General features: G+C 40.1%; 4 protein-coding genes across 8 annotated transcripts in view; 1 reads left to right on the top strand and 3 right to left on the bottom strand.

The window, feature by feature from the left end:
* The window catches only part of LOC118403661 (cyclin-dependent kinase 6-like), a 30,789-nt gene extending 27,617 nt beyond the window's left edge, over positions 1 to 3,172 (top strand). For both annotated transcript variants that reach the window (XM_035802440.1, XM_035802439.1), the window contains exon 8: positions 478 to 3,172. In XM_035802440.1, the coding sequence (XP_035658333.1) occupies positions 478 to 636 (159 nt within the window). In that variant the 3' untranslated portion in view covers positions 637 to 3,172. The remainder of the gene's footprint in view (positions 1 to 477) is intronic.
* Positions 2,194 to 15,768, bottom strand: LOC118403659 (WAS/WASL-interacting protein family member 3-like). Of its 4 annotated transcripts, XR_004829670.1 has the most exons (11): positions 15,296 to 15,767; positions 14,568 to 14,713; positions 13,495 to 13,625; positions 12,574 to 12,867; positions 11,873 to 12,015; positions 11,431 to 11,525; positions 10,560 to 11,176; positions 10,267 to 10,308; positions 9,329 to 9,427; positions 8,594 to 8,615; positions 7,969 to 8,114 (listed from the first exon to the last, which is right to left on the bottom strand). XR_004829670.1 is itself a non-coding variant. In XM_035802436.1 (10 exons), exons 1-9 carry the CDS (start codon positions 15,356 to 15,358, stop codon positions 8,602 to 8,604), a joined length of 1,545 nt encoding a protein of 514 aa, XP_035658329.1. In that variant the 5' UTR covers positions 15,359 to 15,768; the 3' UTR covers positions 7,962 to 8,114; positions 8,594 to 8,601. The 4 variants fall into 4 exon arrangements, 3 of the variants coding, with proteins under 3 accessions (XP_035658327.1, XP_035658329.1, XP_035658328.1); XM_035802436.1 differs by lacking the exon at positions 9,329 to 9,427 and having other exon boundaries at positions 7,962 to 8,114; positions 15,296 to 15,768; XM_035802435.1 differs by lacking the exon at positions 8,594 to 8,615 and having other exon boundaries at positions 7,972 to 8,114.
* A 1,358-nt stretch (positions 15,769 to 17,126) lies between these two features.
* Positions 17,127 to 19,608, bottom strand: LOC118403684 (heme transporter HRG1-like). Its single transcript, XM_035802462.1, has 3 exons — positions 19,421 to 19,608; positions 18,762 to 18,929; positions 17,127 to 18,412 (listed from the first exon to the last, which is right to left on the bottom strand). Exons 1-3 carry the CDS (start codon positions 19,554 to 19,556, stop codon positions 18,261 to 18,263), a joined length of 456 nt encoding a protein of 151 aa, XP_035658355.1. The 5' UTR covers positions 19,557 to 19,608; the 3' UTR covers positions 17,127 to 18,260.
* Positions 19,609 to 20,996: 1,388 nt separating this feature from the next.
* Positions 20,997 to 25,542, bottom strand: part of LOC118432780 (centriolin-like) — an 8,997-nt gene continuing 4,451 nt past the window's right edge. The window contains exon 4 of the mRNA XM_035844399.1: positions 20,997 to 25,491. Within this exon, the coding sequence (XP_035700292.1) occupies positions 21,853 to 25,491 (3,639 nt within the window). The 3' untranslated portion in view covers positions 20,997 to 21,852. The remainder of the gene's footprint in view (positions 25,492 to 25,542) is intronic.

Genomic DNA, 25,542 nt, shown 5'->3' with positions numbered 1-25,542 from the left:
GACTTCCAAGAGATCAGGCAAAAACAACATCTCAACTCAAGGGGTTTGGAGTGGGGGTTTCATGGCTGGATGCCTTTCCTGATGCCAACTATGTTTGCCTGGCATAGTTTCTTAGATCTTCTAGAGTAACATCTGCTTCATTCCATTTGAACTTGTAACAGACTGCTATCTCCTCTGACAGCTGCTGCTATTTCTAGATCTTGAACTGTCTTGGCATCCCTTAGATGGGTACCATGTACAGGCTATAAAAAAAGTTTTACAGGCTATATGTATGTATTAAGAATATTGTTTTTGATTGTAATTCTGTCCACGTCAAATTGCACTTTAATTGTATTTGTCTCTGTCAGCAGGGCTAGCACTTTGAAACTGCCACAGGCTTGTTGGGCAGCCCTGGTTGTGTGTAATCAACAGCCAAACCAATAAATGAATATCATATTAAATGAATAGATAAAATTCTACGTATTTTTTATTCTGCAGAAAATGCTGTGCTTCAACCCCCACAGAAGAGTAACAGCGAAGGATGCTTTGCAACACGCCTACATTGTTGGGGAAGACGCAGCACAAGAAAGACTGCAAGAGGCCGCTTCGGCCAGAAGTCAAGCTGAACACACATTTGAAACAAGTCCTGAAAAATAAAGCTTACGTCTTCACTTCACCAACACCCAATATCTATCATAGAGTACTGTTGTTTGACTTGTATTACAAAGTGTGTTAAAGATATACTTGTATAAGTAATGTCACATGTATGAGAATTGCATTATTGGTAACTCTGTTTTATAAAAGGCAATACAGATAAACAAGTGTGGTTCAAAGAGTGTTGTATTTTGTTTGTATTTTCTGGCAAATTCATACTTGCCTACTGTCTGTGTGTTTGTGTGTGTGTGTAATATGTGTGTAATATTCCTGAACTCCATAAACTCTTCTTTATTAGATTTCTGAGTGGAATAAACAGAAATTTGCTGAACATTGTGACTGTATAGGTCATCATAATGCACATGTACGATGTTGTCATCTTTTCAATTTTTGGGTCTGAGATATTTGGTATATATTTGTACAAGCTCAACTGTTTTGAATGTGCAGAAAATATTCCAGTTGAGTGAAGATATAGTCAATAAAATACTGGTCCATGGACAAATACATACCGTTGTATAAACTGATGCAATGATAGCTCAAGTACTTAAAGTATCAATCCATTTGCGGTGCTGTATAAAAGATTATATCATAAACTTGACAAGTAATTTTGCCCAATATTAATAAAAAATGACTAGCAAACAAAACTACAGAATGTCCTAATGCTGGATAGTTGAGGGCTGAAAATGAACTGATGTAGAAAAGTGTAATACATGTACCAAGGCTAACATTACAATGTAAAAAAAAAACACCATTCAGTATTGCTTTCAAGCTTAAACTGCCATGGGTACTGTGCTATCTCACCTTTTCATGGATGGCCCACGACTTGTGTATCATTAGTAATGACCATGACATACCTACCTGCAATCCATCCTTCTAGCTGCAATCAGTATTGGCCAGCCTTCAGCCAATCAGATTCTCCCCTCCTGTTGTTAGAGGGAAGCTACCAGCCAATCACATGATCTCTTTATGATAATCTGCTATGTGATTGGCTGGTAATTTTCCTCCAACAGCAGGAGGGGAAGTAGCTGATTGGCTGACAGATTTTCAGTACTATCTTAGCAAGAATAAGGGACTTCAGGCCAGTTTTCTTGGGTCATTGTTAGTGCTACACAATCCATGGACTAAGATGAGAGTGTGTGTAAACATAAATTAGAACATAAGATATTCAAGTTTTCTTTTACACAACCTCGTACTACATAGGTCAGGTTTTTCATTGCAGAATGTAATGTTGAAAAATTCAAGATGGTCTTTGATAATTTTATTACTAATCGTTCACACGGGCTCTCTCTCTCTGCCAGTCGGTCTATAAGACAAAGGAGATTTAAGTTATGCCTATAACCATGATAAGACCATGAATTAACTGCTCCAAAATATAGCATGAAACAATTGATTTGCAAATTAAATTCAAGTTCAGTTAGAATGCAATCTTCCAAGTTCAAGTCCACATACAATCTTCAGGGGTCAAGTTTGTCTTCTGTATTATAAATGTTGTCGCAAGTCATCCAGGAATATGTTGTACTGTACAATCTTTATTTTTATCACCATGGTGCCACAATTATGTTGTATACATGAGGTATTGGGGAAGATGGAAATGGTCCAAAGTTAAGGTTTTTTTTCATTCTTTCACTGATAATTTGGTATGTTGAGAAAAACAATGCAATTTTAAAAGTTTGCAGTGTGGTCCCAGTTTGGTCTTTTTTGTCTGTAGATTTGACTAAAGCACCAATTGTACTGTATTCACCTGGGTTGTGCCCTAGCCTTGTTCAAGAAAGGACATTATCTATAATGTCCTTGGTTCAAGGAGGTTATAGGGCTTTGTTCAAAGATACTGTCAACAGAAAGTTACTACAGTGACTGGTGTGGAGAGCTTGGTATAGTTCAAAGTTAAGTGTCAGGAGAGCTGGCAAAATGGTTGCAGTGGGGTGCAGTTCAGAAGTAAAACTTAGAGGGCGCATGTGCACAGCATTGCATGTTCAGAGTGGATGCTGTAGCTTTGGGTTTGGCTTGTGCATTGTTGGTTTGAAGGAAATGGTGTGGTTTTAGGCTTCAATGGCCCAGATGTAGGATAGGAACAATCAAAGAGTCAATGTTTTGGTCATTTCCTTTGAAGTTTTCAAGTTGCAAAAAGATCATTAGTGTCAACTTAGATTACATTTTGACAAACTTAAATCAGGGTACTTATTTCCTACAGATGTATTTCATTTTGAATATAAACAGAAGAGATTTTGCACCTTTCAATGCAATGCAAAGTACAGTTCTCTGTCAGGTACATGAAGGTTTACAATCTATCAACATTACATAAAACACCTATATTTTGTATTGAATGTAGTAATATTTTCTGTTGTAACGTTAGTTATGTTTGCTGTGTTGTGCAGGGCTTTTTCTAGGGTCCTTCCCAGAACAGAAATTTGCTTGTCGATCCAAAATCTGAACTGCAAGACATGAAATTGTACTTTCCTGATCTTAGAATGGCAGATTTAATACAAAAAGAACCAATAATGTTACAGAAAGAAATCTAAGGCTCAAGACAGACCGGGTATTGAGTTAAAGATGTCTCTAGAAGATAGCTGCATTTTATCTTCATGTTTGCAACATATGTGTGACATAAATAGTTTGGTAACTGTTGTTACAGAACTGATTTTTGTGACTCTCAAGATGTTAAGTATGACAGAAGACACAGAATTTTTACAGGCTCTGTTTAACATGTATACGAGTGTCATAAAGAATACAGTCTACAGTACATAGCAATTGTTAGGGTGGTGGCAATATTACATCGCAAGAGCTAGTATGGTGAATACCCTCATGATGGTGCTATTTTTGAGGGGTCCATTAGAAAAAGAAATGTTTGTTGAAAAATGTATTTTTTCAAATTAAGATTAGAACAGGTATTATGTAGTAACTAATGTGAGGATTTAGATTACATGTACATAATAAGAAAACAGGCAACACATCCAGAAGGACATGCTATGTCTGGAAAAGTTTGATTTTTTCTAAGCAGATTGACCAAATGAATTTATGTCTACAAGTCTGATCTAAGAAAGGGTTACAATGGACATGGACAGATCTTCAGAATTCTCCTGAAGTCTTGGAACGTCAGACAGAATGCTGGTAAACTGCGACAGAATTTGGGCAAATGCTATATTATGTCAATAGAAGAAAAAAGTTTCCTCTTAGTTATTGGTGTCCTGCATCATGATGTAACATCACCAGTATCAGATAATGCTCTTGTCTTCCTAAAAAGAAAGTTTTCTCGATTTATACTAAAATTGGAGGGTATCTGTTAGGCTATTAATGTTACTGTTACTAGTTAATGTTTATTAGTTAATTTTAATGATTAATAGACAAAAAGTTAAAACTGTACAAGGGTGCATTACATTGTGGAAAGAATACATGAAAGAATGTGACTTGCAGTGACCTTTCTTAGATGCATGTACATGTGTACAGTCAAACTACCCAAGAACAGTACTCTACAGATCAATACAATCTGGTCTATGTGGACAGGTGGTCCCTGTAGACAAGATTCTTAAAATGAGTGGGGAAAATTTTCTAAGGGATCACAAAAATGTGGTCACATTAGCCAGTTGGTTCTTATGTAGAGATGGTCACTTGTACATGTTTGACAGTAAGAATTTTCATCCCTCAATAGAATGAGTGAACAGTAGTAAAAATGATGTAATGAAGACTGATAAAAATTCCATTAGAGCCAAGTAGAGTTACACTTGAATTTTGAAGTTACATGCCTTTCTGCTTGTTTACTGTGTTCTTGTTGTTCTTCTATAGCTCTCCTTTGGTTGTACCCTGTTGTTGTGAAAAATGTAGAGGTTGCAAGTATCTGTCCTAAACTGTCTTATTCTGACTCTGAGCTTTGTGTTTTGTTGTGTTTTTGTGTGATGTGACATTCTGTTGTACTATTGTATCACTTTTGATGATGTATTCAGCAAAATGTAACAAGTATCTACCACACTTAGATTTTCAACTTGGTACTATACAGAAACTGCAAGGATTACATTATTGTGATTGTGGGACAATTGACAAGTTGTCATTTTGTTTGGAAAAAGTAAATAAGAACTGAATATTAATGATCAGTTTGAAACTATGTTAAGATGATCATTAATTTGAAAGGACATGTTGAACAATATGTATTGTCTAAATTGTTACCATGTAACAGTTTTATAGAAATAGCTAATCATGTTTTGCAGTTTCTAAACTGTTGTATCTTAGTACTTAATTGATGCATTGTAACCAATTAGAAAGGGGGCTTCCCAATATGTAAACGGTAAATACAAAGTTGTTATAGCTAAAAAAGTATGATGATTACTACATCACTGATCTATGTTAATGTTAAATACTGTGTATTCCAAAGGAGGTTTCGTCAAGATATTTCGTCACAAAAAAATCTGGATGGAATGTTTGTTACAAGTGAAACAAATGCTGCAAATATGTCTGAAGCATCCAGATTTTGCTTTTGAAAAGAAGAAGAATGATGGTCTCATATGAATAGAACTTCATCGGATTGTTAATCATCATAACATTGTCTATATCATGATAAATGACATAAATGTTTGTGTGACTTTTTCCCCCAAGAACTGCTGGCAAGTGTAAAGAAAAGGCCCCATATTAAAGTCATCGAAGTTTAATATTTAGTTCTGAAATCAGAATTTCTGAATGATTACTTGTACTAGATATAGCACTGATTGGGAACAAATAAAACCAAGAGAAGTTGAAGAGTTGTGTGTATTGTATATTTTTGAAAACACCCAATATATTGAGCAATTGTGTCAACATGAGTCAATTCCAACAACCAAAGAACATTTTCAGAAGAGCAAATGATGATTGGCATGGAATACTGGATCCGAATCCATGGGCCTGAGTTCAATCCTAGGGTCGGCTGAGATCAGACATGTTGTAAGGGATTGCACTCATCTTTTGGAAGGGACATCTAATGGGGGTCCTGACAGTGTGTTCGAGGAGGTACATCGAGTACGTAAATAAACAGCTTCATTACTCAGTTTGGGTACTTACTGGCTACGATACTACATTAAGTGAATAAATAAATTAATAAATACAGACCATCTTTGACTAGATGATGCATAGCATGTTCCTATCAGTGACTTTTGTGCATGGCATGGTTGCTTGGACTTAACCGATGTCATTTTTTGCCATATTTTGGGTGGCATACAATTGTTTCTAAAATTAACCTTGCTGCAACTGGGGGTTTCTTGATGTTGTGCTTTACCTGTAGGCTGTGAAAACAATAAATGCATTTGGCAATAAAGCACCTGTCCTGTGTGACACATATGAGAAATCTTTATTGATTTCATGACAAAACTGAAGTCAACATATAATGCACATTACAGCAAGTACCACGCTACTCAATCACTACAGGTTGTAATATAATCAATTATTGAAATTATTGAATTGAACGTTTTCACATACAACTGAAGTTTCTAATGCATTTTACATGAACCAAAAAAAGCCCTTTATCATTTCAAGTTACTCTGTACAGCATTGCATACCATGCCATGTCATCATTTCAGTTAACTGGAATTATAATGCCACAAAACAGGTGAAGCAGGCTAAAATACACCCCTGTCTAAATTGAACCTGGGTACATTCTGACCAGGGGTGTAGTTGTGCTACACTGTACAATAACTCAGACTACCAAGTCAGCATTATGGTGGCAATACTGAAGGAAAAAGTTGCTGAGCTTGAGTTCTAATGATGCTGTATTGAGAAAACAATGGCAGTTATCATAGTTCTTTCTTACATCAAAGTTCACAAAACTAAATCTACAAACAACACCGTTAAAAAACTTGCATGCCTAGGTGGGCAGTAGAAGTTTGTAACTTCTCTGATTTATGCAAAGCTAACATCTTAAAATCTAAAACTGTCTATAACGTAAACGCAACATGACTATCCAAACCATATCACAAATACAACAAATATTAGACATCCAAGAAGTTGGAAACACACCATGGTAGAGCGAACAATGAATTTAAGTGTAGTTCACCTTAATTTGTTTTTCTATGACTTTCCATTCTGACTTTTCATTTTTTGCCAAATAACCATGAATGGTAAAACAGTTTTCTTTGATTAAGAATCTTTTTCAATTGGTCTATTTCTTTCCAGTGTCCCAGGACAATATAAAGTGTCAGAATGACAGAGCTAAGGCTCAAAGTCCTTTTTTCTAAAAAAACATTCACTGTCAGAAAATGTTCTTAAAATTTATGTCTTAATGCAAATACTAAAGCCATTATGTCCCTCCCCTACTATCAATACTCTCTATAAACTTCTTGGTTTAGTTGAAGCCTATATCATAATCACGCACAGATTTCACACTCTAAAAAATGTGCTTTACATGATTGCAAATAATTATCAATCAATGATATGCTTAAAAGCATCCTCTCATCATATTGTGTTTTAAAGGACATCACAAGAAGAACTAAGAAAGGCAAATGTCTGCAAGCTACTAAGCCGTGACGGCTTTGTTTTGTTGCTATATGGCTACATGTGGTACATACAACTCAGAGCCTCTCAAATTATTGGGCCTACATAATTTTAAGTTGCTTGTATGTTTATCTGCACTCCTCAAGGTTTCCTTTGCAAATATAGTGTTTTCACTCTCTTTCGACGTCAATGAAGCAGGCCGGTGCTGACTGCCATGTTGGTGTCCCTATTTGCATTTAGTAATAGTAGAGAATGAGTCATTTCTTTACAGCCAAGTTGCTCCTGGGAGGTTGAATTATTAGGCTTGATTGCATTTTGTATAATTTGTTAAAATTTACATACAAGATCATAATAGGAGGACATATAGCATTATATGAGGAGTACAATATCCAAAAAGCAATGGTAGCTCAAGCTTTAAATTTTTGTCTTTTTTTGTATCTCTTCTTTGCAGAGGGTCTGCATGTTCTTTTTTTGTAAGGCTGGGCAGTGTATTTGGATTTTTCAACATTAATAAGGAAAGACATCTTACTCACAGGATTTGTAGTGAGGCGACCAAATTTTGCCTAATTGCCATGAAGCATTAAATATAGGGTCCCTGGGGTTCTTCTGCATTCAACACAAAGCATTGTGGGGACTCCTAATGCAAACTCTCTTTGAGCTGTTACTTGGAATGGTCAGAAGATCTTAAAATGTCCAAAAAGGCTTGACTTATGATTCTTCACTAAAATTCAAATAGGGACACCAACATGGCAGCAGATGCAGCAATGACATCATGTGAAAACACTCTATCGCAGGTGGTTACTTCGAGCCTTGGTAGCAATCCTTCTCAATGGTGGTGACGCTGGACTGCAGCAGCTTCATCAGATCAAACTCCTGCTCCAGTCCATCCAAGTCCTCTTCAGTCTTACAGTTGGCAGTCACCAGGTTGGCCTTGGCCACGAACTCTGGGTCCAGGTCGAAGCTGAGGTTGCTGACGTTGCTGGCGTTGCGGGTGTGGCCCATCGGAGGCTTGATTTGGTCAGGCTTGGACTTGTCTGGGTGGTCAGAGTTTCGGTCAAGATTAATATTAGAAAGCTCAGACTATATTGGGACAATGACCCTTATATGTCTTTCCAGGACAACATTTTTCAAGATGTATTTCAATCTACTCTCCAGAAGCACACCACAGAACACTGGGACACTTACATATAGCCTAGCTATAGGTGCTATCCTATTTAGCTTCCTGGCTCCCATACTTGTTACACCATGGAAGGCCTGGCTAGATGGCATCTAGGGTATGGAACACTGCGGTAACCATTTCATGCAAAAGTGGCCAACTTTTCTTCACTAAGGAATTGGCTCCTCTGTGGGTTGACATAGTAAATAGCTTAACTGAGTTCCAACACAAGAAACAAGTCAAAGAGTAAGAGATAGGTAGATAAAGGGTTCAGTATGGACAGCCCAAAATCCAGAGGCACTTATTTGTTGTGTTGGAGCACAGTTAAACTATTCACTATACTAAGAAATTACTTACTTTGTCTTTTACTTTTCTTTCCCTAAAGGAAGGGGATGGGTAGAAAAAGGACATGGATATTAAAACTTAAACATAAAACGTGTCACTCTGAAAATTTGAACAAGAACGGGCCAAAAAAAACTACAAAAAGATAGCTGCTATTGTCTGATACAAGATATACCTTGTTCTTACTTTCTAATTTTTTTCCTGCTATTCAAAAAACAAGACTAACATGCAAACATCTAGCAAAGAAGACAATGTTACAGTTACACAGTGCTTAGCAAGCTGCAAAACTAGTCTCTACCAGACTGCATGGGTTGCTGGAAAAATGTAAGAAACTGGCTAATAGACTAAAATAAATACTGCCAGAGGAGTAAGTCGACAAGTTGACAAAAGGAGTTCTTTTGTCAGTCCTGTCATGGCCTACTCACAAAAAAATAAAATTACTTCTCCACTAATGGCACCTATTAGAAAGCGATTAGTGGACTTCAAAAAAGAAGATGACTCCCGATGAACACCCCAGGTTTGCAAAATTCTTTTGCATATTATCCAGTCCATTTGTAGCCTGGAGTCTAGCCTCCACCAGGCCTTCCTACGGGGGTGCGGGGATTGGCAATTGTAGAATTTGGCAAAAAAATTGGGAAATCCACACTAGTCTATTTGGCCAACCTCTACTTTTTTTTCCATCAACCTATGTAGTCTGATAGAGACTAAAACAAAAGATAAAAAATGACAACATCTAACAAATTCACTGACCTCCCTGAGAAGGTATTTGTGTGACTGTCTATGCACTGGATATGCTGCTAGTATTTGTGCTTCCTTCAGTGACGCTATCTTGAGGGCTACAATTACCCACTGGAAAATCAAACCAGGTCGTCACTTCTCCCAGATGAGTATGAGGCTGATATAAGTTTATACCATTAAGGGACACTGTTATTGCAAAGTGGTTTGAGAAGGGTAAGACCCAATTACACCACACAGACAAACACAGGGCATGGCAAACAAGAAGCATCTTCTCAAGCCAAGCCTGCTGCAGGTACATGTGCACTGTATATGTCAAGAAAAAGCCCCCTGGCCAAATGACCTGTGATTGGTCCTCCGATCCCCACTGCATTAGCACTTTCCAGCATTATCCAATCAAATACTTCCTATTCTTGCAGGAATATAGTTTCCAGCCAATCACATTGCTGCTTACAATCAAGAGGCAATGTGATTGGCTGGATCCCCTTCAAGTTGAGTCCAACAACAGGAGGGAAAATATCTGATTGGCTGACAGCTGCCCAGTGCTTACCCAGCGGTACAATTGACACAAATCATACATGTACATACCAGAAGAGGGCTTGGCTTGAGAGGATGATAAGAAGATGCAAGCACACATATACGGAACATTCCAATCCATACAATTATGGTAGCAGGACAATTGCTAGTGAGAAGAACAGCTTACTTACTGTTTGTTATATCTCTAAAGGTTTCATGCAGTCACAAACATTCCCCCAGTTGATTAACTGACAGGGTAGTATGGTACCATACAATTGTATGATACCATACAATTGTATGTAAAAGTTTCTGGTGAGAAGCACAACTACAGATACTGTTTGTTTAATATATCTCAAGAGGTTTCATGTAGTCACAAACATTCCCCCAGTTGATTAACGTTACAATCTACTACGACAAGAGTATTATGTTCCACTCACTGCTCTCATCAACTTCATCATCTGGGGGTAGTGGAGCCAAACCTGCAAGACAGAAAAATCATAATTGTCTTCCCAATTATGAAATAATATGAGAAGAATGTTAAAGAAATTGCCATTCTAAGATGAATTGCGTTACTGCTTTCAATGGTGTGATATGACACAATATATGATACATGATATGATATATAATATGATATGATATATGGTATGATACATGATATGATATGATATGACAAGATATGACATGACATGACATAATATGATACATGATAGGAAACTGAAATATGATCTACCTTGTCCATACACAGGGTTCATCCCATCGTCGATGATAACTCCCTTAGCCTTGAGTTCCTCTGCCCTGTCCAGAGCCTTAGGCGGCGGAGGCGGGGTTCCCTCAGCCGGTTTGGGAGGCTGTTTGGCGGCTGCCTTCTGGTTGGGAGCGTTTGCGTTCGCCTGCTGCGGCTGGTTGTTGTTGTTCGGACCTCGAGGGGTGGTGGGTGGACCTTGAGTAGTCTGTGGGGCCTTCCCTGGGTCAGCCTGGTTTGGCCCAGGGGGGCCAGGCTGCCGTGGGCCAGGTGGCCTAGGCTGTCGTGGGCCAGGCGGGCCAGGCTGTCGCGGGCCGGGGGGCCCCGACTGCCTCGGCCCTGGTGGCCTAGTCTGCCTGGGTCCAGGTGGTCCAGCCGGCCTTTGCCCCGGCGGCCCGGGCTGTCTCGGCCCGGGCGGTCGTGGGCCTGGTACAGGTGGCCCAGGCTGCTGGGGTGGTGGCATGCCCTGCTGCTGGCCGCCTGTAGCAGCCTTCCTTGCCTTGATCATCTCCAGGCCTTTAATGGCACACTGACGGATGCAGGAGTACAGCTCATCCCCTTCTGCTGTGAAGAACTGAAAAACCCCCGGACCTGTGCTGGAACGCCTGAAATACAGAAGAAATTATCGAACTTGACCTTTGTTTTCCTGACCTCTACCCACCTACCAATTATCATCAGGATCCATCCAAGGCTTCTCGAGTTAGGCTGTTAACACAAACACACACAGACAGACAAACACACTCAAAACGTAACCTTCATAGCATTTTCAGGTTGAGTCTCGTGTTGCATAATCAGCAGGGTGTTCGATTCATAACCCAGAGGTTCTGGGTTTAAATCCACCAATCTTGAATCATCATACCTGCCAGACTCAATGGACAGCAGTTGGTCACTTTTCTCCCCCGGGATAACGGTCATGAAGAAACGACGTAGAGTGGTCAGCTTCCATGTCAGAACCTACAGGGAGCAGAAACAATACACAGGAATTAACAAAGGTAGTTAACACGAAGATAGAATACCGGTATCTTAAAATGCCAGTGAAAGTCGGATATACTCCACCAAACAGATTCCTTTGAGTACAGCCCATTCACAAGTTTTCACAGACAATCAGGTCAAAAAGCTGATCCTCTGAACCTGAACTGGAACTGTACCTGAATTTCCTGTACTTGTACCCTCCCCTAGTGCTAAGTTTGGTTGGGGATGTATGTGGTGGAGGGAGAGCAGAGGGCTCTGTCTTTAACAGCCTACTGGACCTGCAACCTCAAAAGTCCTTTTATTTATCAAACAAAACATAATATACATACTTCCTTCTCCGCTATGTTTCCATCCTTGCCATGTTTTCGCTCCATCACCACAATCTCCTCCGGGGAGATGACTAAGTAGTATTCTCCAGAAAGGCCCAGACGCTTGGAGTCAATGGTGTCCTCAACAGCCACTTTGAACATGGCTGTAGAGTGGTAAGTAGAGAGTGGTAAGTAGGAAAAAAATTATTTGATACAAGACATACCCACCAGTCTTAGGATATAAAGTAAAAACATTAGAGTAAGACACAATCTGTGAAAAGGATATCAGTTCATTATTACCAGAAAACTTAAAAAATCAATATTCTTCAGCATTTCAACTCTGTTGTTCAATTTCTGTATCAATGAAGCAGGCAGGTCCTGAATGCCATGTTGGTGTCCCTATTTGCATAACTCATGCTGACACAGCATAATTATCTTTCATTGGCATTCAAGTTTTACAGTAATTCTGGGTTACTATTTATTCTCTATGTTGAGATGTAGCCATTGAATTGTGGATATTTGCGAGGGTTACTGTAGATGATCTTAAACTGTTTGAGATCTTTTAATGCTAGAACTGCAATTTACAGAAATGCAAATACTAGGTACATCAATATGGCAGCTGAAGACATCACATTGTATAATACTTAATACTACTGTTACACTACAGGTGACAAGTGACAGTACTACAGATTCTGAAGTGGTAAAAGAAGCCTACTACTCACACATGACGCCTTCTTCATAGTTATGTTCTGAGGTGGGCAGTGGTGGTAGGGGAGGTCCACTCATGGACATAGTGGGGAGGGGAGGAAGGGGCAATCCAGAGAGAGCGGCGGGGAGGGGCTGACCCCCAGGGTAGGGGGGCGGTGAGGGGGCCCCAGGGAGCCTGGGGGCATTCATTGGATGACCTGGGGGGATGGGTGGAACTGGGGGAGCACCATCGCTGTCTCCTGTTGGGGGCAGAGGAGGGAGAGGTGTGCCTGGACCTGCACTCAGCTGGGACAAGTCCACCCCTTCTCCTACAGATAACATTGATTAAACAACAAAGATTATTGGACAATTCTACACAACATAACGGGTATGCAAGTAATTTTCAAAGGAAGACACATGTATATTTGTTTATTTGTTGGATTGGCTGTTCAGGACACACATGTAGCCAGGGCTGCCAAACTAGCCTGTGTATGGTATGGAAATGGCACATGTATAAAAGCTTTAACTTTGATCATTCCAGTGTCAATGGAAAATAAACTGTAAAGAATTGTGAGTCCATCTATGGCAAAAGTTGTCAAGGACAATGTGATACTAGTACGTTGTACTGTGAATTTGTCTTTATAATTGTTTTTCTTTCCTTCTCTAAAGACAAAACACACTTTTTCTGAGCATAATCATGTGAAATGATAGAAGCCTATGTCTTGATATTTATTCATTGCATCATTCTCACAGATATGCAAATGAAATCAGTCATGCAATCCTGTTGTACAACACATAAACATCAACAACCAAGTTTCCAGAGTGTAATCTGTTACATCTGTGCAATTTGAATAACATCTCTACCCCTAAAAGTCTTCCTCATTATACATTCAATTTTCAACTGTTCCACAATGTGATTACTTTGTAACAGCCTCTCTGACTGGCCAAGTCCTTACCTGGAGTCAGGCAGAAAAGAAACACCTTCTGCCATTGGGCCATCTGCATTGGGTCCTTATGGTAGAAGCCAAATGGTCCCTTGTCATTGTCTACCATCAGACAGTTTTGTTTCATCTTCTGGTCCATTATCCTGATAAGAACAAATTGTAAACATACATCCCTTTTATCCCATATATGTTTGCAATGGTGCATTCTTCAATTCTAATAATTCCATCAGGTACTCTAAAACTGCCACATTCATTCATTTATTCGTTTATAAAGGGAATTTCACTATGTTCATACCGATAACCTTGAACAAAAAAAGAGGAGGTTCTGGTGGGGAGGGGGGCAAATTTGTCTGTGATTTTGTGTTTTTGCATATTCATTCTCTGTATGTTTCTCGTTGAAGAATTGTCTACATATGGGTATTTGTTAGCTCCTTGACACTGAAAGGAAAATCTGAGATCTGTTCCTCAAACCACCAAACAAAAATTATCTTATTCACATGTCATTTACAGATCTTACTACTGTTGGAAGTTGTATTCAGCACCAAGGACAGAACAAAGGAAATATCCCAGACACAATATGGCCAGTGTGCACATGTGACCCATATCTATACATATTGATGAAATTTTCTATAATCAAACCCTGCATTTTGTCGTATCACCTGACAGACCTATGAGTCTAATCAACCTTTGAATACATTTGATTTTTTTGTATCAAATCAGGTCATCTAAAATAAGCTGAACACAACATTTAACTTAACAATGCAAGGGAGAACAATGGTACAATATACAATTGTATTTTGTTTTCAGTTTAGAAGGAAAAGGACTACTAATTTGTAATCTCATCTTGAGAGAATCAAGAGTAAGGTATTCAACATGGTGGAAAAACATTTGATTCATGTAAGACAGACATATGCAAGGTCGACTGAAAATTCATGGTGAGTGTTCACCCTGTGTTTGCTTTTTGTTTGAACCTTTTTCTATCGGTATTCAAGAATTTGCCAGGTGTTGGAACAAAGCTTAAAACTGTTCAACTATGGATTCTACCAACACAGATGAGTCTTCATTTGAATGAAAAAAGTACTTACACAGACAGCTTGTCTTTGGCATCGAGGCGAATGCTGGCGACTTTTCCTCCCTTGCGAAAGGACTCCTCATTTGAGAAATAGTCCAGAAAAGATGTTGAGTTGTCATCAAGGATGCAGAAGATACACCACTTCAGCTGCCAAGTGCCCTGATAGCAGAAAGAAAACTTTCTTTATTTGAAGTTAACTTGAACACTTTAGCACAGAAAAATTGAAGAAACTTTAGTTTGGGCATTTGTGCTGATAGAAAATGCACAACATGCTATACCTACAAATGTGCATTCTGCTTATTAATACCATAGAAAATCAACATGTGGCATGTCATCTACAGTTCTGAGTTTTCTTTTTATGTAAAAGTGATACAACAACATTCAACAACAAAACATGTACATGTGTAACAGTGTCTTTGTGTTATCATGAGAAATATGCTAAGTGGTCTGTGGTGAAATTGTAAGCAAAGAGTCTGCATCCTATCCAGATAAATTTTATGAAACCTTAAGGCTTTTGTTTCTGTGCTTCTTGTTTAAAGGGTACATATTTCAAATGAGAATGTGAGAAAAATACTGGGTACATAATTCTAGCACTAAACATCATGACGACATTGCAGTACCAAGGTCTTACTCCTTCCATGTTTTCTCAAGGCCTTAAATTTTAAAGTTAGAATATGAAGAATCTGCAGAAGATGTGAAATAATCTTACTGCAGAATGAAGACCAATTGAAAACAACTTGCCTTTTTCTGTGGTAGCTTCATCTCGAGGTACCCCATCTTCAAAATCCTGGCTGCCTTGGCCATGTTGGCTGTTGTTGTTTTCGCTGTGTGGTCTTTGCAACAACCAGCCTAATGTATTCATTGTCTAGCTTTTCTCATATTTATTCATTCTGGCTGTTTCATAAACCTCCTTTCCTCATGTAGGATGCACTGGCTTGCTTTCGGTTTTTATTTGGTTGGGAAGATACTAAAAGTGTCAAAAACATCTCGTTGAAAAGGACTGGTCAGGTAAATGTCTTAGCTAGCTAGTGCGTTGTTTATAACCTTACTTTAAGCTGCCAGAGTTTCAGCCCAGCCCAATAAAATGATCTCAGTCAGTACCAGGGTTTGACCGTTGACCTCCGGAAAGAAACCCATGAACAAAGCTGACGCCCCTAACGTCAGGGTTTCATGCATTACACGAGCGCAATGCTGTTACTTTGAGGAAATACCCTATCTTGGTTATAACTAGGCAAGGCACACAGGACATAAATATATATGTTACATTTTTGTACATGATGTACTAGTATCTGTATGCTGGATATATCAGGGCTTGGCAGCTTAAGTGTGCCTGTACTGGGTGCCGTCCTTTCAACTAGGACTGAGTCTTGTATATATAATCTTATACTGGCCATTCTATCCTCTGACAGACAAAGATCAGCATGTAGATATCTAAAAAATTAAATTTTTCAAAGATTTCCAGAAATTCAGCACAGATGTTATTGAACCAAGCTGAGTCTACTCTTCCAGCAAAATATGCCCCTCAAAAAAGCTTGACAGGATTTCCATTCAGATTCCAGGGGGAAGAAAAATATTTTTAGGCTCTAGAAGACTCCTTCGATGGCTGGTCTGCATAACCAAGTTCTTTGTACAAGACTAATTAATTAGTGTTTTATTCAAGATGACATTTCAATGACTGCCCTTCACCTTCCTGGCTGTTCTGTTCTTCAAATACACAGAGAAAGTCAATCAGATGGGTTTCTCCCATGCAGAAATGGAGGGTAGTGCCAGGGAATTCAAGTGACACAAGCAGACATATCAAAAACAACAGTGGGGTGGTCCTTCAAGAACATTTTGGACAGTTGCTTACCAAGGCCGTGACTTGGTCAGTGGTTAACATTAATTTAAAACTACATGGCATAACCACTATCAAAGCATGTAAACATCCACATGCATTGGAGCTGAAGATTTAGTACTGTTATATAATGAAATTGTATCAAAAGATATAACAATTCTATATTGTGTATGCTATGCTTTAGCCTATTTACTATGCATGCACTTTACCGAGACTGGTTCAAACCAGTCTGTCTCAGCCTATCTTAGCCTGGATTCCAGAATGTTTCCAAGGCCATCACAGGCAAGATCCTTGGCTAAAGGGCCAAGATGCCGCAAAGGAAATTCTATCACTGTATTTTATGAGTCATGTCTTAGGGTCTATCTCTATGGTAAAATTTTCTTTGGAACAAATGGACACTCCTTGGCAGGCTACACTACTTGGCCAGCTTATGATACTTATGCCACTGTAGGATCTGCTTGGAGATTATGTTGGCCCTACGGCTGAGGAGCTGACCTGTGTAGTTCTTGAAAATAGGCTAATCCTGGCTGGGAAACAACCAGCTGGCCCCATAGAAATTGGTAGGTTATTATGATCATAATGATAATAATAACAATAATTGTAATAATATGATTAGTGTATGACAAAGACATCTGTGTAACCTATTATTTGAGTAACAGCTGCTGTAGAATAGAGTTAATCAAAGGCCTTAATTTGACTGTAATGGAATAGTTGATATAACAAAAAGATTGGAGGCAGTTGGGAATATTCTTAAGTGTATAATTCTAGGGATTAAAACAAACAGCAACCCTGTCAATCTTATTTCTGTCATAAATCTGACACAAAAATGAATTCCATGTCCGATAAAGATTTGAGGAAAATAGCCTGATTTTTTAATTTTACAGCTTAATAACTAAACATTATGAGTTCTAATTGTTATCTTCAGGATTATATGCTTTTTTAGCAATTATAATTTCTTTGCTCTATATAGCTATTTGCAAGTAACACTATTTGCTATATTTCATTACATTTGAATACATTTACAATCTTACATAGGCTTTCAATCTCAAGTGCCCAAGGAAAGACCTCTTTACTTTCATTTAAAACAAACATGTTGCCTTTCTCCATGATTTTTCAACATTGATTTTGACATAAATCTACTGTTATTCATTGACATCAAATTGTTACATAATATTTGTGTACTTACTTGTGCATACGTATCATATATAATTGAAATGGAACCAACAATAGCAACACACAAGGTCATTTTTTTTCATAAAGAAATCAATTTCCAATCGTCTTTCTTAAGTATCTAGAACTCTTTCAGGTACAAGTCCATTTCATAACATATACTAGTACTGTGACGAGAAAAAATTACACTCAAGTATATACATTCTTTGTGACTTATCTCTGCAACAAAACTGAAACTTAAGAACTGCATTACACTATCTTAAAGCCATTTTTGTTTTGAGATCCTTTCACAAGCATACCTTTTTTGCACGAGATACCAAAATGCTTCTGTCGTAACTAAAGACTATGCATATACTTTGTCAAATGGTTATAAAAGCTAAGGTACCAAACTGTACAACTGTACAGTCCTGATGTTATGTAAGGTACCCTTGATGTGGAGTAAAATCTGTGTTAGCTTGGTCTCCACTGATAGAAATTGAAAGATGATGATGTTGAGAGCTGCCTCCTTTCAGTCTCCTCATTTTTTGGGGAGCCATGCAATGTTATCTATTTTCCTTGTCATTTTAAGCTTATGAAAACTTATTTTCATCAACGAAGTTCAGATTTTGGGGCAGATGGAATGAAGTTTTGTCCATCTCAACAAGTAAATTTGAGGGATGGGTCCTGGAGACAGCCCTGATGATGATGATGATGAAGGAACCACTACACCTTGACATCCCCTGGTTCCATCATACGCTGGTAGGTCGGGTCGAATTCGCGCCTGTACATGCGGGCGTACAGGAAGAGCAGGAAGCCCCACTTCCAGGTGAGGAAGCACCACACACAGGTGATGTAGTAACTGTCAGGCTTCAGAGCTGGGAGAAAAAAAGAACATTGTTTACCTGGATGTCTAACCTTCATAAACGCATTGCTTCTTCCAAAAAGGTTATATGTCATTTAACCTTGATTTTAGCAATGGGAACAAATACCACTGTCAAAAATGTTTCAATTCAATTGTTCACTGGCATGGTGAGTGATCAAAAAATGGTGATGAGAAAATTTTAGCATTTGAAAAGTGACTGCTAAAGTTGCTAAGATAAAGAATTGCACTATATGTAGCATAGTTGGTCTTTGACTTTTATATTGACGATAAAATCTTTGGTGTGACCCTTTGAGTTTGACCTCTCCTCTGCCAAGCGATGGCTCTATGCACAAGACCCTTACCTTGGTGGTTGGTGATCCCCAGAACCAGGTAGGTGACAAACCCACAGACCCCTGCCAGCTGTACAAAACAGCCAGACAGCATCAGCCCCCGCAGCCAGCGATACGAGGCCTGCCATTGTTCACGAGCATAGAGGATGTGGATGGTCAGGGCCACAGCAGCAGTTAGACCTGAAAGTGCAGAACATCACAATTTCTTTCTTCTAATACAAAGGTATAAACTTCCTGGCACTTTTGACCAGTTACATCATATATAAACGTTACTAATATATATCACGTGTCAATAAGGTTTTGTGGTTGCAACTCTAGTGAGTTAACGTGTAAGTACTATTGATCCTGAAGAAGTTGACAGCAATCGTTGAAATTGCATACCTTTGTGTTGGAAGGAAGTTTCACAAAAATTGTACTACACGAATGTTTCAGTACCAACACAGATAAGCTTCCATGATAATCACAATTTCTTGTATTTACAGACTATGTACTATTGGTTACATCAACAAACTTGGACTTAAGTTTTAAATCAATTTTATGCTGTGTCATAATCACGCGACTGAAACGTGCAGTTCTAGATAAATTGTTTACTTTGTAGGGCATAGGGGCATGCATGGTAACTGACAACCCCCTCCACACACTTTTTCTCCCGCCTACGCCCTTGTCCTTACCTGAAGCGACACCAAAAGCCGCTGTGTCGTAGCTCTTGAACACTTGAATCCAACACACCGCCGCAGACAGGCCGACAAATGTGCCTAAGACGGCAAAACTGATGCGGAAAGCCAGCCTAAGCCGTGATACTGCCATCTTGATTTTGCGAAGTTTATTACATACTAGGTGCCCAAACTTGTATTTTCCTTTCGCCTGACATACAGAGAGAAAATTATCTCAAATAGAATCAAACATATTTTACTAGAGAAAAACATGTAAATAAAGTTTTAAATTTGATATAAGATAAATGTTATCTGATTTTCTTTTCACTCTGAGAGTATTTCTAACGTATTTCATGCAGGCAGTATGAAATGTAAAAGTTGGCCACCTTTGTTATTGTGTAACAGGTTGCACAACCAATATCACCGTAAGGTCGTTGGACGAGCAATGCACTTTGTTGTGTTATTACAGCAGATAGAAGCCCGTTTGAGAAATGAGACTCCTAAACATGGGATACCAGCTTACATCCCTTTGGAAAGTCCATTTTCCCCTGGATATAGTGCATTTGTTTTGCCTTGTGGGGTGGTTGCAGTTCATTTCACTTCCGCAAGGCATCGTTTCAAAGCGGGTCACATCAACTTATTGGTTCTTGGACTTTTTCGAGAAAATTAATTTTAAGGGGTTTGCGGGTCAATAAGAAATCGATCCTATGATGATGATCTAAATTTAAAAAAAATCCAAAGGCACGAATCTCAACATAACTGATAAGACAACAGCATTGCACAGAAAAACATAATTTATTGTCAAAACATACAAACTCCTCTCTTAGTTTCTCAGATATCAAAATATTTACATCTGAAGAATAGCATTATGTTTGAATAATTCATCACTTGTTTAATTGAAAAGAGAAAAGCTAAATATTAAGTCTGTTACAACAAGCTTTGTGATTGTGGCTTCAATGCAGATAAGAGTACATGTTGGACAGGGCTTTCTGCATTTATACCATATTTCAACAGTATCTGGCTACATACGTGTAGAGACTTTCTCCCCAAATGAAAATAGAACAATTGTCATATAACATGTACATTCAGTTCATTCTATTTGATTACAACTGTATTGACTATTTCTATAATCTGGCAAGTCACATTTTAGCCAACCATTTTGTTCCATTTTAATGTAATTTTCTAAAAAAACACACACACAAAATAAGCAAATGCGAAACAAAACATGAAAAATAATCCCTTGCCTTAAGTTGTTGTCCAAGAGAGTAAGAAAAATATCTTTGGCTTTGTCACATATATAACGTTTCACATCCAATAGAGCTGGTACAAAGTTATACCTTGACACAATGGCATTTGATTTTAGTGGCTTTGGGTTCAAAACAGAGTAAGTATATTCATTACATTACATATTCATTACTCTTCCAGTATTGCCAACACTAGTACTATCAATGTTGTATATTTTGGCACTTCAATTTTGAATGGTACGAAATATTGGAATACTGTAAGTGGTAGAAAATTCATGATACATGGCATGTTACATACACTACATGTGCATGTACAATGTATATGACACATACATTTAGTAGCATACATCCTTGTAGAGTAACTATGTAAGATGGCAACTTTGGCCGGCTTATAACAATAAGCAAACCAGTATAAATACCATAACCATACATTAAGTGGCTTCATGACAACACAATGTACACGTTACAATAACTTTAACATCAAGTTATAAGATATGTCTCACTGCACACACTGTAACAGTCCTATCCTAAAGAAAAGAAACAACCAAAAAATCATTTCTAGTGGCAATATGTTTACGTATACTACTTTTGAAATTAAGTAGAAACTGGTCAAAACAGAAATAATACTGAGAACACATACAACAGACCAAATTGGCTGCTTTTGCTGCCACAGAATAGCATGCCTCTGGTTAATAGAGGATTGTTTGACATTCAACTATTTGCCTGAAACATGGCTGATTGGATCCAAGTTGCACTGCCGTCTGTAACAGCATCATGGCTGTCTCCAGCTTTAATCTTTTTCCATCCTACTCATTGTTAAGGAGTCTGGTTGTGAATTTTCAATGTTAAATCTTCCATGTCAAGCTTACAAAAATACATTTTTATCAATGGCATTAATTTTTTTAGGACAAATGGCCATAGTGTGAAATTTGTATCCATCCAAACAATCAAGTTTCCATGATGGAAGACAGCAATGGGTCCTGAAGACAGCCCTGAACTGCATGCTAACAGTAACAGGGATTAAAAAGGCATTTAGAGTTTAATCCCTGTTAGACTGCTGGTGAGAAATATTCAATAATCAAACTACTCAATGATATTACATGTAGGACCAAAGATTTAAATGGAATGGAGCTAGAAAAGTATGGATTCCAGGATGGAGATACCCCTCATGATAGTGGTTTATGTATAACTACAAACTTGTTCTCCTCAATGTCCCTGAGAATGCCCCAGTCCAGAATTATTGTATGAAGAAAATCCTGACACATCAGCTAATGACGAGTCTGCAGAGGTATTGCTCACATAGTCCTCTAGGTTGCGTACTCTTTCCCGTAAAACGTTCAGCTGATCACGGTTACGGAACCGCTCTCCCTCCATCGCACGTGCCCGGCGAGACATCTGCTGACGAAGCTGCTGTTTCAGGTTCTCTTGTTCCTTGGCGATCCTGTCTGCCTCTTCTCCTGGGGCAGCTATTCTCACCGTGCGACGTTTCTTTGGAGTGGGCGAGTTTGCGAGCGATCTTTGCCCCATTTCAGCGATGTTTTTCAAATCCTGCTGTAGTTGATGCTCCTGCTGTAGCCTGTTATGTTCCTGTCTCAGAGTCATTAACTCTTCCCCCATCTTTCCTGCCTGGTCAAGTTGTTTCTTCCCAAAACTCTCCAGCTTCTCTATCTCCTCATTCAAAGCCTTCCTTTCCCCTTCAAACTCACTCTGCACTTTCTGGAGTTTTCTCTTCAATTTTCTCATCTCCTCCTGGTGCTCCTTGATCTTACTGTTTAGGGTGATTTGCTCCCGTTTCGAACTTTCTCGCAGGGTTTCGAGTTCTGATTGACAAGAACTAAGGGCTTGAGCCAACTCTGTCTTTTCCTCGTCTCTGTTCCTCAGTTCGCCCTGCAGAGCTGCCAGCTGTGCACTCATAATGCTCACTTGATGGTCTAGTTGCGTACATTTCTCTTCTGTGTGCTGCATCTGCGTTATCTGTGCCTGAAGGTGGTCAAACTCCTGACGTTTCCGAATGACCTCATTTCCTATATGGTCAAGTTCAGATGCAGTCTGCCCTCTCACGCTTTGAATCCGTTGTAGATCGTCTCTGTCACTGTCCAACTTCCTCTCTTGCCTGCTTACACTGTCCTGTAGTTCTCGCTCCTTTTGCGACGCTTGATCGTACGCTAATCTGGAGTTTCTGACTGCTTCGTTAAGCCTCCGCAGATCTGACAGAGTCTCCTCTCTGTCACTCACGGCTTTGCGCAACTTTTCTTCAGCAGTACTCAACTTGTCTTCAATGTCATGCAGGTCGTCTTTCATGGCTGTCAGCTGCTTTTTCGCATGTTGGAGGCTGTCTTGTATGATTCTGTCCTCCTCCCTTGCAGAGGAAACCTTCTTCTTCAGTTTTGCCAAATCCACTTCTTCCTGTCTTACGTCTCTCTGTAGTCGCTCCAACTGGTCTTCTGCTGTCCGCAGATGCTGCTCGGTTTCTCCGAGACGATGTTTGGATTCCCTGGTCTTGGTGATCAACCCATCTCTGGACTCCTGTAACATGACCTTCTCGTCTGACAATGTCTTGACATTTGCCTGGAGAGTTCTTTGCTGCTCACATAGATAGTCGTACTCTTGCTGTTGCTCCTTTAGTTGTTCATCTAACCTCTGCACCTCTGCTTGTTTCCGCTTGTTCTTGTTCTGCACTTGCTCTAGACGTGTTTTCTCTTCTTGTATGAGTGCTTCCAGCTGGTCAGCTTCCAGCGTTTTGTCTCGCACTTGCTGCTTTGCCAAGTCGAGGTCCGACCTTTCCCGTTTCAAGGTTTCCTGGGCTTGCCTATACTCTGTAACACAGCGCTCCATCTTTGTTGTAACAGCATCAAGGTCGATTTCCTTGTCGTTTATTTCCTGTTTGATTTCTGTCAGCTCTGCCTTTCTGTCCTTCACAACTGTGTCAAGGTCTTGGCTCTCAGCACGAAGGTCTTCCAGCAGGTCCTGGAACTCTCTCACTTCCCTCTGTGTCTCTGTTAACACAGTGTCTCTTTCTTTAGCTGCTGAAGCCAGCTCAGCTTTGGTGGCAGCTATCTTTTCCTCCAGCAGTTGAATATGTGTCTGCTTGTGTCCAAGATCCTTATCTAGTTCTTCCAGCTCGCCTTGCTTCACTTCCACCTGTCCTTTAAGCCTTCCCAGCTCAGCCTTTCGTTCTGCCAGGACTCTTTCCACATCCTTTAAGGCCCTGTGCCTTTCTGCTTCTTTTTCCTCGGTGATCACAACCTGTGCTTCTAACTCTTGCAGAGTTTCTGTTAACCGTTTCGTCTTGATGTCCAGAGCCTGGAATTCTCCATCTCTCTGAGCTATGACCCTTTTGATGTCGTCTATGTCTTGCTCCAGTCCAGCTCTCTTGCTTTCTGCATGTAGGATGTCCCCTTGAAGCTCTGTCAGTTTGTCCTGCGCATCAAGTAAATCATTTCCTGTCTCTTTAGCTCTCTTTTCGAGCTCCCTTACATCCTCTTCTGTGGTGCCAAGGTTGGCACGCGCTTCGTCGTATCGCCTGATGGTGTCTCCTGCCTCGGCAGTTGTTCTGGTCAGGTCCTCCCGACACTGCTGTAAGAGGCGGTCAGACTCCCGTAACTCGGCCCTACGTTTGGACAGTGTCTCCTCTACACAAGCTATCTCTTCTAGTAGCTGCCTATGCTGATCCAAGGCATCCTCCACAAACTCATCATCTAGCTTGGCACTCTTTGATTTCTCTTTTAACCTTCTGGCTGTTTCTTTGAGCTGTCTGTCTTGTTCTTCGTTTTTATCTTCAAGCTCGCGGAGGTGTTCTTCCTTCTGTGTTAACGCAAGGTCAAGAGCTTCGATCTCAGACTTTCTTCGTTTCTTCTCCGTCTTGAACTTGGACAGAAGCTCGTTCATCTTTGCAAGTTCATCCTCTAGGTCGTGATGTTCAGGTACGTTACATACTAGGGCTGCATCATCTTCGACGGTCTGTACTACAGGAGGGATGACAGCTTCATATCCAGGAGGTGCAGCCACTGGTACTGGTACTGATCCAGCTGGAGCATAGAAGATTGGTGGGCTGCCATCTCCATCTTCATCCCCTCCTCCTCCTCCTCCACCACCACGTCTCCTTGGGGTACTGTAGAACCTTGGCGGCCCCGCAGGAGACCTGATGACAATCGGGCTCCCCGGTTGTCTCGCTGTCGGAACCCAGTACCCACTTCTTCCACCTCCTCCTGTAGTGGGAACCCAGTAACCTCCTACACTACTACTAGGCACTCCAGCCTGGCCCCCAGGCACTTGTTGACCGTTCGTGGAAGGCACCCAGTATCCCCCGGTCTTCCCCCTTGCTGGGACGTAGTACCATTGCGGAGCTGGTGTGGTCAGCGCTGCGATTGTTTGAGCTTGTTGTGAGAGGGTATCCCGCAGTGCGTTCACTTCTGCCATCAGTGCTGCAACGTCGTCAGCATTTTCATCTGACAATTTATCCAACGTGGCCCTTAACCTGTCTGCATCTCTGCGCTGGTTCCTCAGCGCTGCTAGAAGATTGTCCACTTGTCTGTCTTGATCTTCTTGCGCCATCTGACTGGCACCCGCTTTACGTTCCTGTTGCCGAAGCCTGTTGCGAAGGTCATCGAGAAGATCTTGCAACATCCCGATCTCGTCCTGAGCAGTGGCCAGTTCTTCCCGCGCCCGTGACGTACGCAGGTTTGCCATGGACTCCGCATCTGCCATCTGCTGCCTCGTCAGGGAATCCGCATTCCTCATCTTTCTCTGAAGGTCAGCAAGCTGCTGGGCAAGGTCATTCAGATCTGATTTTCCCTTTGCTTTGTCCCGCATTGCTCTCCGTTCTGCATCGTCCATGGTGCCTCGCAGTTAGGTCATCTCTGCTTTTGCCTCAGCCAGCTTGTCCTCCACTTGCGT

This window comes from Branchiostoma floridae, chromosome 16 (genome assembly GCF_000003815.2).
Source record: "Branchiostoma floridae strain S238N-H82 chromosome 16, Bfl_VNyyK, whole genome shotgun sequence".
Taxonomy (NCBI): Eukaryota; Metazoa; Chordata; class Leptocardii; order Amphioxiformes; family Branchiostomatidae; genus Branchiostoma; species Branchiostoma floridae.
The sequence above is the reverse complement of the archived record's forward strand: the minus strand, read 5'-3'. Positions and strand labels throughout refer to the sequence as shown.